The sequence below is a fragment of the Cherax quadricarinatus genome, chromosome 95 (assembly GCF_038502225.1).
Source record: "Cherax quadricarinatus isolate ZL_2023a chromosome 95, ASM3850222v1, whole genome shotgun sequence".
NCBI lineage: Eukaryota > Metazoa > Arthropoda > Malacostraca > Decapoda > Parastacidae > Cherax > Cherax quadricarinatus.
In genome coordinates, this window is record NC_091386.1 from 7,674,890 (window position 1) to 7,689,022 (window position 14,133).

The window sequence follows — 14,133 nt, forward strand, 5'->3', positions numbered from 1 at the left end:
TTAATAAGACACTCAGGAACCAGTTAATAAGACACTCAGGACCCAGTCAATAAGACACTCAGGAACCAGTTAGCAACAAGACACTCAGGAACTAATTAGTTTTACAACTGCTGAGCCACAGCATAATTAAAATAATTAACACAATGACCATCTCCCACCAAGGTAGACGAGCCAAGAAAGAGGAAACACATTCACTGTTATTCAGTCAATCACTATCTTGTCAGAAGTGCAAATGTAAGTGAAGCATAACCATCCTTTGTACCTTTTTAAACAAACAACTTGTTAGTAAGTTGAAAAGGCAAGAGAGCAGCTGGACGTAAATTAGGGGGTCTTGCGTAGAGCATTTTACGTCATTAATTATTTCTTTCCAAGTCCAAACCATCTTAGCTCCAGCTTTGTATCTTATATTTATTCCTTGCTTCAAATTCTATTTAAACATTGATATTATGTAACACAAAATATTCATGGTGGCACAATACTGCACAAAATACATTTGTTTCACTTAGAGCAAACTCTGAAGATACGCAAAACAAAGGTATAACTTTAAGACTTTTTTGTATAAAAATGCACTTGTATGTTCTTACTAATATTACTAGTAAAATCAAATAGTGTGTGGAAGATATCTGAAGAGAAACGAGTAATTTATAACTACAAATAAATTCAATTCTCACTTTTTTCATCTGATAAAACAATTGCTTACTCAATCACAAATTATATACAGTGGACCCCCGCATAACGATTACCTCCGAATGCGAGCAATTATGTAAGTGTATTTATGTAAGTGCGTTTGTACGTGTATGTTTGGGGGTCTGAAATGGACTAATCTACTTCACAATATTCCTTATGGGAAAAAATTCGGTCAGTACTGGCACCTGAACATACTACTGGAATGAAAAAAGTTCGTTAACCGGGGGTCCACTGTAATACATTATTGACATTGCTAGCTCTTCGCCAGTGATAAATTATAAATTAGTGTAAGTTTTGGAGAAAAATAACTAAAATCTAAATAGATTACTTAACTAACGCAAGAAGAGATACAATGTAAATAAAATACCACAAAATATAGTAGTCTAAAACTCCATAATTTTTCAGTTTTCCAAGGAGGTGGAATTTAGCACAAATATTATTCAACATAAAAGTTGCTGTTGAAAATGGCTTTGAAAACTGACAAGTTGAAGTAGGAGACACTTGTGTAACACTTGAGAATCTTTAGAGGAAATATTTTGCCAGCCAGTGGCTTCTTCAGTCCAATACAGATAATAACAGTTGAAGATGAGGAGTTTGAGGTAATCAGTCCCTCAAACTCCTCCTTATCTTCCACTGTTATTCTCTGTATCAGACTGAACAAGCCACTGGCTGGCAAAACATTTCCTCATTAAAGATTTTCATAAACATGTCATTACTGCAACATGACAAAGAAAATGCTCATTCCTTCCCTCTCACTATAAACAAACATGGATTACGTAAATAAAATTTAGTTATTTTATGTTTAAAATTTTTTCATGGAGAGATAATGACAATAAAAACAATCTTGCGAATGTTTAATAATTGACACTCTCACAGGACTATTATTGTATTTACAGATAAGTGCTAAACCCATAAGGGTCATGCAGCGCCTGGGAAATGGGATGTAATCAGGTTTGATCCGAGGAAGACGAGGGTTAACTTTAATTCCTTAGATTCCACAGATCAAGATCACAATCTGTTAGAATATACAATGAGTAATCAGGAGTTGACTAACCTGGTAATGATCAAGATCACAATGTTAGAACATACAATGAGTACTCGGGAGTTGACTAACCTGGTCATGTTCATGTTGGCATGATGCATGGGACCCATATTCATCATCATCTGGTTATTGTTTCCATAATGATCATACATGTGTTGCTGTTGTTGCTGTCCCATCATCTGTTGTCTCCGCTGGTATATGCTATAGAGTTCTCCCGTCTCCCGATCGTTGTTGGCATTGCAGTTATCATCGTAGGGAGGCGGAGGTGGCTGCTGAGAATGCTGATTTTGTTGAGGATGTGAGAGAGCAGATTTCCCATCAGGAACAGGAGGAAGGGGAACATTCTGTTTCGGATGAGGATGGTGCTGGGCTGGCAGTTGGTGTTGGTATGGTGGTGGCATGTTGGACTGCACATGATTGGAAGGTGGAAGCTGAGGTGGTGTCGGCGACGATTTAGGAGGAAGAGCTGGTGGAGAACCTGGCTTTTCTTCACGGATTTCCTTCTCAATTTTGTCAGATAGGGCTGGCTTGTTGAGGGAATCTGTCGACTGTCGCTTGTCTGGGCTACGCGATCGTGCCCGTCTTGGTGGTGGTTTAGGAAGGGCAACTTTCTCAATTATAGTGGGAAGATCTCCATATGAACTACTGGTAAATACATTTTCTGTGTCAAATAATCTGTCAACGGATGTATTCATAGTCTTTTTTCCTGTGAGATGGAAGCTCGCAATGCTCTTAGACATGAGGTTGATATCACCAGTTGAAAGTGCCATAGAACTTCTGTTTGACCCAAGGCCAAATGGAAGTCCATCAAGGTTAGGATTTAGTGAACGGGACATTATATCTGTAGCTCTTGGTCGACTGTAGGGCATGGCAGAGTGTGGGAAAGTTCTGGGTTTAAAGGGTGTTACTAAGAGATGCTCCGTCCAAGAAGCCTCAAGAGGAGGCTTTTCTAGACGCTCAACATCAACATTAAGAGTTTTTTGTTCAAATGGGCATGCAAATGTTTCTGGGGGTATACTTTGTAGCCACGAAAGTAATGAGAGATCAGAATCACTGAATGTTGTGGCGGCAAGGAGTGAAGGAAATTTGAGCGTGCCAGAACCATTGCCCTCTCCAGTGGCCTGATTCTGGCAGTAGTCGACACATGACTCATATAGAAGACCTTTGATGATTAACTGAACAAGACGATCATTTCTGGCCATGCCAACACCTTCCATTGCACCAGCAAGTCCTCCACGATGCTCGGCTGGCAAGAACTTTTCCACCAGAGGAAACACCTGATAAAACAAATGTAAATGTATTATCTTCATCAAAAGAGTACAACTTCTGATATTCAAGAGCTGGAAATGTTACTAACTAAAACTTTAAAAGATATATTAACAATTTAGCATGCAGCTAACTTATTTAGTGGACATTATTAATTGCATTTTAGAAAAAATGCATGTATACAGTGCATAAATATGTTCAAAAATCTGTCCTGTAGCAACTAACAAAAATTTCCAAACATTACCCCAGGAACGTTACATTAACAAGAAAATACACCTACCTGGCCGCTTCCCACCCTATGTCAGTGGGACACAGCAGGTAGGTTAAAATTTATTATTATTATTATCATCATAATCATTATTATTAGTGCTGTTATTGTTGTTATTATTATTATTAATGAAGCATGAACATTTTGTAGGGGCATTCAAGAAAGGGTTAGAGAGAGGGGTGGAGGTTTTACGTATTACATGCTTGAGCAGAGTGATAACAAAGCAGTTTTTTGGATTTGTAACCAGTTAGCCAGGCTTGAGTCTTTAAAGTACAGTGACTACAGTGGTGATGGATAGTGATGCTGCACAGTGGCATACGGTGGGTTATTGTCACATGATGTCTGCTGTGCATGATGCAACTAGCTGTGTGGTGTGCAGTGCTATTTTAGAACAACTTCCACAATATTTCATAACAGGGGACAGAAAAACTAGTTTCCCATTGCAGCCTCTCCTCACTTAACGATGGAGTTCCATTCCTAAGACCACGTCGTTAAACGAACTTGTTGCAAAGTGAAAAGCATATTATAATTGTAGTGAGTTTGTGTCAACCATCTCTGATATTGTTTTAATGTCACCTTTGCACCATTTATAACATTTCTGGTATATTTTTAAAAGTTTACACAGTAGTGTACTGTATATTGAAATAAACAGAATAGAGGAAATCAGCTCTAATATACATTATTTAGGTATGAATGCTGGTCAGAGAGCCTGTCATAAGTCCGAGGCATCGATAAACGAGTATGTTGCAAAGTGAGGAGAGGCTGTATTATCCATCATTATATTATTGTGTGAACTTAATACATGTATTTATGATGACTTTACCATCTTTGGTGGGTATGCAGCACTCACCTGATGCTGTGTTCTGTGGGTCATTTGAACTATGGTTTCCATGCATTCTGCACTACAGTGAAAACCAAATGATGATGATATGAGGACGGGTGTTAATGTTGCAGTTATACAGTGGGCCCTCGCCTAACGATATTAATCCGTTCCTGAGAGCTCATCGTTAGACGAAATTATCGTTAGCCGAATTAATTTTCCCCATAAGAAATAATGGAAATCCAATTAATCTGTTCCAGACAGCCAAAAGTATTAAAAAAATAGTTTTTTTTTTCATGAAATATACATTTCCCTACAAAGAAAACAATGAGACATGCACAATAACTATATAAATAAATGTTAAAATGACACTTACCTTTATTGAAGAGTATTGATGAGTGATGAGACACTGTTTTTCTTGAACACTCTGGGATTTTCAGAGTGATACATGAGTAAAGGCTTCACTTTGCAATCCCCACTAGCATTACAACAAAACAAGAAAGTTAGCCTGTCTTTCATAGGCTTGTGTCCTGGGAGTGCCTTTTCCTCCTGAGTAATGTAGGTCCTGTTTGGCATTTTCTTCCAGAACAGGCCTGTTTCGTCACAATTGAACACTTGTTGGGGTTGGAATTTTTCAGCTTCGCCATGCCTTATCACACTGTGTATGCCACTACGATTCTTAAATCTCTCAAACCAACCTTTGCTGGCCTTAAATTCACCAATATGAGCACTAGTTCCAGGCATTTTTTCCTGTTCACCTGGGTGTTAGTCGACTGGTGTGGGTCGCATCCTGGGGGACAAGATTAAGGACCCCAATGGAAATAAGTTAGACAGTCCTCGATGACTCACTGACTTTCTTGGGTTATCCTGGGTGGCTAACCCTCTGGGGTTAATTGTTTCTCGGTAATTGTTTCTCGTTAAGCCACACCAACAACAGTCTCTCCACATCTTCGAGTAGTACAGCTGACGGTGGTGCAGCAACAGCTGACGGTGGTGCAGCAGCAGTTGACCTTGGTACGATAGTATTTCGATAGTATTTCTCACCCTTTTTACCACAGGGTTGGCACTAGAAGCTTTCTTTGGGCCCATGGTGGCTTATTTAGCAGTTACAAGCACTATAAACAATGGAATAATACAAAATGTATCTAATGTATGCATGAAACCGGCCACCCTGGCTTGTAAACAATGACGGCAGGGCAGCCGAGGTGCTCAGGCTGGACGGACAGGTTCGGGATGAATCACGTTGGGCGAGTTTTTTATCGTTAGCCAAGCCAAAATTTTTACGCTCAAATGCTTCGTTGGGTGGATTTAACGTTAGGCGATGAGTTCGTTAGCCGAGGGTCCACTGTATAATTGGCAATTTGGTGAATTTCATGCAAATTAAAAAATATGCCAGTTTCAAAATAGGGTCAAGAATGAACAATGTAGACATTCCTGGCTCTAAAATAACATTTTCTTTGTTCATCAGTCACATCTGCTTTCTATTTTGAATTTTTATTCAAGCAAAAAATAGATTTACTGTTATGCAGACTACTGCAATATTGTAATAACTATAAATAACATCAACCCATTCATGACTGCATATTAGAATGGCTAGTTGGGCATTTATTGGACAATGACATCATTTGTTTACTCTTGAACATCAGCAAAAATCAAACATTTTCCCTACTTTGAGCTCCATTTCCAGGTCCTTTTCATAGTAAAACCAAAGTTACTTCTATTTCTATAATGTGTTTTCCATTCTATCAAATGAGACCATGAAAACAAAAATACAACCATAAATGCTACACAAAAATACACCTCAAAGTCGGTGTTTTAATCCAAAAACATGGTCGGAGTTTTTTTTTCTCATTACGCACTGCGTGCTGCAGGATTTTTTTTATATGGTGCACACTGACCACACAGACCCATTCTCTCACATGTGGGCCTACCAGCTTTCTCCAGCTTGATTTGAAGCTGCTAGAATTTTTGAGTATACAGTGGACCCCCGCATAACGATCACCTCCAAATGCGACCAGCTTGATTTGAAGCGGTCAGCTAGAACTTTTTATCGACCGGGGGTCCACTGTATATATGTCAAACACATTGGCTCGTAAGACGTATATATACGACCGAAAAAGTCAAAGGGTTAATTATAAAGAAGGCCACTATCGTGCCTATCGTACAGATGCTACCCTACTTACGAACATTCGGGTTACAAACATTATGATATATGAGCAGACTGCAACCTGAAGTTTATTGTACCAATTAAAAAGGTAACAAGTTTTTATTACAGTGTTATTATTAAAATATGCATTAGTATTAAGAACCGTACTTTACTGATTTTTTTTTTTTTTTATTATCACTGGCCGATTCCCACCAAGGCAGGGTGGCCCGAAAAAGAAAAACTTTCACCATCATTCACTCCATCACTGTCTTGCCAGAAGGGTGCTTTACACTACAGTTTTTAAACTGCAACATTAACACCCCTCCTTCAGAGCATTGTAGAGTATTGTCTTTAAGTTTTCAACAAACAACGGCGCAGAGAAAGAACAATAATAATAATGATACTAATATTAAAAACAATAATAATAACCGTAATAGAAAAATGGCAAAATAACGACTTACGAACAATTCAAGATACAAACAGCCTTCTGGAACGTAACTTGTTCGTAAGTTCGGGGGGGGGAGGCGTCTGTACAAGCAAAATAATCACCTAAGATTATTTGTTTATGGCTTGATAAAACACAACAGTTGGGTATCTTTATTATTGAAATGTTTCACCTACACAGTAGGTTTCTTCAGTAAAATACAGAGGCAGCAAGAGTTTCTGTATTTGACTGAACAAACCTTCAGTGTAGGTGAAGTGTTCCAACAATATAGATACTCAACTGATATATGTGTCTTAATTATCACCTTGTTACTATTTTATACCATTTTCAACATAACGCTTATGGCTTAGCATGCTGTCGGAGTTTAAGTAAAGTAACATTTATGAAGGTGTTCAGAATGACCAGGCAGCTGGACTTGAATTTTGGAGGTGAGAAGTGCAGTGTCTGAACTCTGGTGGAGTGGTAAGTAAGTTTATTTAGGCACAGGTACATGTAAGTAAAATTATTGTACATAGTGTAAATTACCTAGGACAGGGGTGGGCAAACTTTTCAGTGCAGGAGCCACATTCAGTTGTTGACAGGAATATAACTGAATCATAGTTTTCTCAAAAAGTATGTTCGAATATAAATATATCTTTGTATTATACATATTTATTCATTCATAATTAATATTCTACTGTACAACTATGAAATAATTACTATCCTACTGTACAACTATGATATACTACTCCTTAGTGTTAAGTAGTCTGTAAGTCAATAATGTTAAGTTGGCCCATAATGCCTAGGCATAATAGAGGCTCTCTTTGCATTGCAACCCACTATTGTAAATATAAAATCTCAATGTACTGTTTGCAAAGACATAAAATAAATAAATAACGTGTTAATGTTGCACAATATTACTCGGCATTACGTGGTAACTTTTTTTTTTCAAATTTACTAACATTTTGTCCCCAAATAACATGAGTACATGACTTGATCTTGGCGGGCTGCATAAAAACCTTTGGCAGGCCGTAGTTTGCCCACCGCTGACCTAGGATAACCCAAAAAAGTCAAAATGACTTATTTCCGTTGGAAGGGATGTTGTAGTTCAGAAGACCATTTGAAGTGTGATATCTGTGCACTTCGAGCAAGACAGCTGTTGAGTGATTGATGTTCATTGTATTTTATACTGTGGGTTGCCCTACCTTAGTGAGAGACGGCCAGTGTGTTAAAAAAATTCTATGTTATGAGTGTGTACTGTGAATGCCTATTCTCCAGAAGCTGCATAGCTTTTATGAATGTAATCAGGGAAACTGATTAGCCAGGCTTGAGCCCTAGACATGGGAGGATCAGTGCCTGCACTTTGAAGGAGATGTAGGAATGTTGCAGTTGCAGGTAATCTGACTGTGATGTCTGCACACTTCTGGAAAGACGGTGACCGAATGAATAATGGTTAATGCGTTCTCTTCTTTGGGTCACCCTACCTCAGCAGGAGATAGCCATTGAGTTAAAAATATATATATAGGCAAACACTATATTACTTTTTGACAAATAAAAGCTCACCTGAGTCCAACATTGAACCCGAGCACTACTGGGGTTCCAGTCTCGTAAGTCAGCATGTTCGTGTAGTCGAGGAAGTGTTAAGTACAGACACAGCTGTGAGTAAGCTTCTTTATTGGGAGCATATTTTTCCAACTCATTCAAAACCTGTTAAGGGCAAAAAACATACCATGAATAATGTTATTTACTAAAGAGAAAAAAAAAAAAAACACATTTATGATGAAATTATAATTTTTTACAGTTTCTGAAGTAGATTAAGATACATGTGCAACAGTTGGGTATTGTTAGTGATGAAACGTTTTGCCTACACAGTAGGTTTCTTCAGTCATATATAAAGGGAGCAGTAGTAATGAAATAATGATGATGTAATCAGTCCATCAACCTTGGAGAAAAAGTATTTGAGGTGGTCAGTCCCTCAGCCTGGAGAAGAGTTCAGCTTCATGGAGTTGAACTCTTCATCAATAAAGATACCCAATTGTTGCGCATGTGTCTTAATCTTCAACTTGTCTGTATTTTATATCATTTTCAACAGTTTCTGAAGTGGAGAAAGCTGGGACAAAATTTTTAATGAACAAATGGAACAGTTTAATGAAGCAATCAGAATTTAAACCTGAAGTCTCGGATTACCAGCTTATTGCCTTCGTTCAGTGGAGAGAAATGGCGCAAGAGACCGACAAGATAAACACAAATGCAGTATAATGTACTTGTGTCTCATTCTCCCCACATAGTGGACTTTATTAAGTTGTTTGTGACTTGATAAAGTGAAGTGTGGGGGCAAAAGAAAAAGTTATATTACATTTGTGTCCAAGCTCAGTAATGCATTAACCCAGCTCTAATAACCCAGCTCTAGTAATCCAGCTCTAATAACCCAGCTCTAGTAATCCAGCTCTAATAACCCAGCTCTAGTAATCCAGCTCTAATAACCCAGCTCTAGTAACCCAGCTCATGGATTTAAAACCTCATTACTTCACTGAAATGATGGTGAAAGTCAGAAAAGTAAGGTAAAGTAAGTGTTATGATGCCCTAATATTGTCTGATGGGGATATAAAATAATTCCCAAAAACCCGCACGTGAGAGACGAACCTTAGAACGACATTTCAGTCTGTCCTGGACCATCGTTATGTCTCTGAAATGTCATTAAAACGTTCACCTCTTAAGTGCAGACTTTTGGTGAATTGTTTCACCCATGGTATTGTGACTTTTTATTTTATATGAAATAATAATAATAATAATAATAATAATAATAATAATAATAATAATAATAATAATAATATATTTTTATGATACATAATTGTACAAAGGAATATAATAGTGGAGTGTACATGACAAAAGCCCATTGTATGCAGAGCATTTCATTAAAGTCAAATGCAAGAGGTATGCACAGATTTAATCTACTGTAGTTTACCTGGAGTTTGCCTGGAGAGAGTTCCGGGGGTCAACGCACACGGGTTCTGATAAGACTGAGAGTCTATCAGTTTTATGCTTAAAATAACAAGTTTTCAACCTCCCTCTCACTCTTGCACTCAGTAACACCAACAACCTCCTTCCCACTCTTGCACTCAGCAACACCAACAACTTCCCCCTCACTCGTGCACTCAGTAACACCATCAACCTCCCGCTCACTCTTGCACTCAGTGGTCTGGTGGCTAAAGCTCCCGCTTCACACACAGAGGGCCCAAGTTCAATTCCCGGCGGGTGGAAACATTTCGACGTGTTTCCTTACACCTGCTGTCCTGTTCACCTAGCAGCAAATAAGTACCTGGGTGTTAGTCGACTAGTGTGGGTCGCATCCTGGGGGACAAGCTTGAGGACCCCAACGGAAATAAGTCAGACAGTCCTCGATGACGCACTGACTTTCTTGGGTTATCCTGGGTGGCTAACCCTTCAGGGTTAAAAATCCGAATGAAATCTTATCTTATCTCCCCCTCACTCTTGCACTCAGTAACACCAACAACTTCCCCCTCACTCTTGCACTCAGTAACACCAACAATCTCCCTCTCACTCTTGTGCTCAGTAACACCAACAATCTCCCTCTCACTCTTGCACTCAGTAACACCAACAATCTCCCTCTCACTCTTGCACTCAGTAACACCAACAATCTCCCTCTCACTCCTCCACTCAGTAACAACAACACTAATGTATGGCACAAGCATTTTTTTTTAAACACACTGGCCATCTCCTTTTGAGTAAGAGTGACCTGAGAAAAGAGGAAATGCTTTCACAGTCATTCCTTCAATCACTGTCTTGCCAGCAGTGTGCTGATGTAACAGTTCAAATGACTCTCTGAACTGCAACTCCCCACCCCTCCTTCAAAGTGCAGGCACTCTACATCCATCCTCCAGGACTCGAGTCCAATATGTAACAACAGTCACCGAGACTTCAGTCACAGGTGGGCCTTCACATTCCTCTGCTATCTTGGTCATAACAACCCATCTCATTGACTACATACAAATTTACGAATATGCTTAAAAATCATCTCATCTCTCAATACTAACCAAACCAAAACAACTTCTAATTAGCTTGAAGCAACTCTCCCAAATATTATATCATATGACCTCTAGTCTATTAAAACATCTGCCAATCCATAAAATATTACTGTTTGAGCCATTAATTGCAATGTTGTTTTTATTATGTGCAACTTCAAAGTTATTATTCTCATAAACCTCCACCTTGACTAAATAACAAAAAAAGGCACAATACCGTGACTGGAACGATACACAAATAACCCGCACATAAAAGAGAGAAGCTTACGACGACGTTTCGGTCCGATTTGAACAATTTACAAAGTCACTCCACCTTGACTAACTTGCATAGTACAGTACATTTAGAAAGGAGAGAAAGACACAGAATGACTTGAAGAGTGTATACTGTATTTTGTGGCTATAAGTTTGGGGTGTGGAGTGGGCTGCAGGTCTCCCAGTTACATTTTAAGCCAAGCTATTGAAACTAAAACAAGTCTTAGACGTCACGTCTTACAAGCCGTGAAATACGGTAAATCTGTAATGGAAGAATGGCGGGGTAGGTGTCGGCCTAGGAAAGCTTCAAGGGAGGGGGTAAAGGAGGTTTCATGTGTGAGGGGCTTGGACTTCCAGCAAGCATGCGTGAGTGTTAGATAGGAGCTAGCGGAGACAAATGGTTTTCATGACTTGATGTGCTATTGGAGTGTGATCAAGGTAACAATTATGAAGGGACTCAGGAAAACTGGTTAGGCAGACTTGAGTCCATTAGGTGGGAAGTACAGTGCCTGCACTCTGAAGGAGAGGTATTAATATGTTGCAATTTTGTTCTAATCATAGTGTAGACACATCTCTGGCAAGACAGTGATGGAATGAATGATGATGAGAATGTTTCTTCTTTTACCGAGTCACCCCGTCTCAACAGGAAACGGCTGATGTTATAATAAAAAAAAATACTATGACTGAAACAATGCACAAATAACCTGCAAGTAGGAGGCTTACATTTATGATGTTTCGGATCGAATTGGACCATTCGTTAGTCACTAGTTGGACCGAAACGCCATCATAAGTGCCAGTCTTCTACATGTGGTTTCTTTGTGTAATTTATAAAATGCTCCTATGCTATGGAAATGTTTTGTCTACCAGACTTTTCCTTAATAAGTTCCTAAATGATATGTTTTCTTTATACATTTGCTTTACAATGTAATTCTTGATTACATACCATATTTTGTATCAAACATCTCATGCTGTAAGCATCCCAAATTTTTTTTTTTTCAACACACCAGTCGTCTACTACCAATGTAGGGTGACCCCGGAAAGAGGGAACACTTTAACTATCACTCACTCCATCCCAAATAGACAAAACAATGCTAATTAAAATGAGCCTTCATAATTCAACAACCAGCAAGAGTCTTCTCAGCTGGAAGCCTAACAATACCATTGCACTTTCTGGTCTATATCTGGGATATAGACCACTTTTATTATTGTCCATATTTCTGTATTTAACTAAATTGCTCAACTGAAGCTAGACTGATCATAAGTTTAAGATATGATAAGATTTTCTGGGATTTTTAACCTGGGGTAGGGAGGGTTAGCCACCCAGGGTTAAACCAAGAAAATCAGTGCATCATCGAGGACTGTCTTATTTCCATTGTGGTCCTTAAATCTTGTCCCCCCCCAGGATGCCACCCACACCAGTACAACAATAACCAGGTCCCTACTTACTGCTAGGTGAACAGAGACAGCAGATGTAAGGTGAGTAACATCCAGATACCTACTTACTGCTAGGCAAACAGGGAGAGCAGGTGTAAGGAAACATGTCCAACATTTCCACCAAGATGTAACAAGTATCTTGACTAGTTCATTAACAGCATTATTAAACTGAATGTTAGTTGCTCAAAAGTAGGTTATACTGAAATATAACACATACATCGACTAATTCATCAACAGCATTGTTAAACCAAATCAACAAAACTGGTTGCTAGTTTCTCAGTAGTGGTTAATGCTAAGTTGTAAGACATACCTTGACTAGTTCATCAACAGCATTATTAAACCAAATCAACAAAACTGGTTGCTAGTTTCTCAGTAGTGGTTAATGCTAAGTTGTAAGACATACCTTGACTAGTTCATCAACAGCATTATTAAACCAAATCAACAAAACTGGTTGCTAGTTTCTCAGTAGTGGTTAATGCTAAGTTGTAAGACATACCTTGACTAGTTCATCAACAGCATTATTAAACCAAATCAACAAAACTGGTTGCTAGTTTCTCAGTAGTGGTTAATGCTAAGTTGTAAGACATACCTTGACTAGTTCATCAACAGCATTATTAAACCAAATCAACAAAACTGGTTGCTAGTTTCTCAGTAGTGGTTAATGCTAAGTTGTAAGACATACCTTGACTAGTTCATCAACAGCATTATTAAACCAAATCAACAAAACTGGTTGCTAGTTTCTCAGTAGTGGTTAATGCTAAGTTGTAAGACATACCTTGACTAGTTCATCAACAGCATTATTAAACCAAATCAACAAAACTGGTTGCTAGTTTCTCAGTAGTGGTTAATGCTAAGTTGTAAGACATACCTTGACTAGTTCATCAACAGCATTATTAAACCAAATCAACAAAACTGGTTGCTAGTTTCTCAGTAGTGGTTAATGCTAAGTTGTAAGACATACCTTGACTAGTTCATCAACAGCATTATTAAACCAAATCAACAAAACTGGTTGCTAGTTTCTCAGTAGTGGTTAATGCTAAGTTGTAAGACATACCTTGACTAGTTCATCAACAGCATTATTAAACCAAATCAACAAAACTGGTTGCTAGTTTCTCAGTAGTGGTTAATGCTAAGTTGTAAGACATACCTTGACTAGTTCATCAACAGCATTATTAAACCAAATCAACAAAACTGGTTGCTAGTTTCTCAGTAGTGGTTAATGCTAAGTTGTAAGACATACCTTGACTAGTTCATCAACAGCATTGTTAAACCAAATCAACAAAACTGGTTGCTAGTTTCTCAGTAGTGGTTAATGCTAAGTTGTAAGACATACCTTGACTAGTTCATCAACATCATTATTAAACCAAATCAACAAAACTGGTTGCTAGTTTCTCAGTAGTGGTTAATGCTAAGTTGTAAGACATACCTTGACTAGTTCATCAACAGCATTATTAAACCAAATCAACAAAACTGGTTGCTAGTTTCTCAGTAGTGGTTAATGCTAAGTTGTAAGACATACCTTGACTAGTTCATCAACAGCATTATTAAACCAAATCAACAAAACTGGTTGCTAGTTTCTCAGTAGTGGTTAATGCTAAGTTGTAAGACATACCTTGACTAGTTCATCAACAGCATTATTAAACCAAATCAACAAAACTGGTTGCTAGTTTCTCAGTAGTGGTTAATGCTAAGTTGTAAGACATACCTTGACTAGTTCATCAACAGCATTATTAAACCAAATCAACAAAACT

General features: G+C 38.3%; 1 protein-coding gene across 3 annotated transcripts in view; it reads right to left on the minus strand.

Moving 5' to 3' along the window:
• Nucleotides 1–1,710: 1,710 nt before the first annotated feature.
• LOC128703984 (WD repeat-containing protein 47-like) overlaps nt 1,711–14,133 on the minus strand; it is a 58,130-nt gene continuing 45,707 nt past the window's right edge. For all 3 annotated transcript variants that reach the window (XM_070104926.1, XM_070104927.1, XM_070104925.1), the window contains exons 4-5: nt 8,217–8,360; nt 1,711–3,006 (exon numbers count right to left, since the gene is read on the minus strand). In XM_070104926.1, coding sequence (XP_069961027.1) covers nt 1,726–3,006; nt 8,217–8,360 — 1,425 coding nt within the window. In that variant the 3' untranslated portion in view covers nt 1,711–1,725. The remainder of the gene's footprint in view (nt 3,007–8,216; nt 8,361–14,133) is intronic.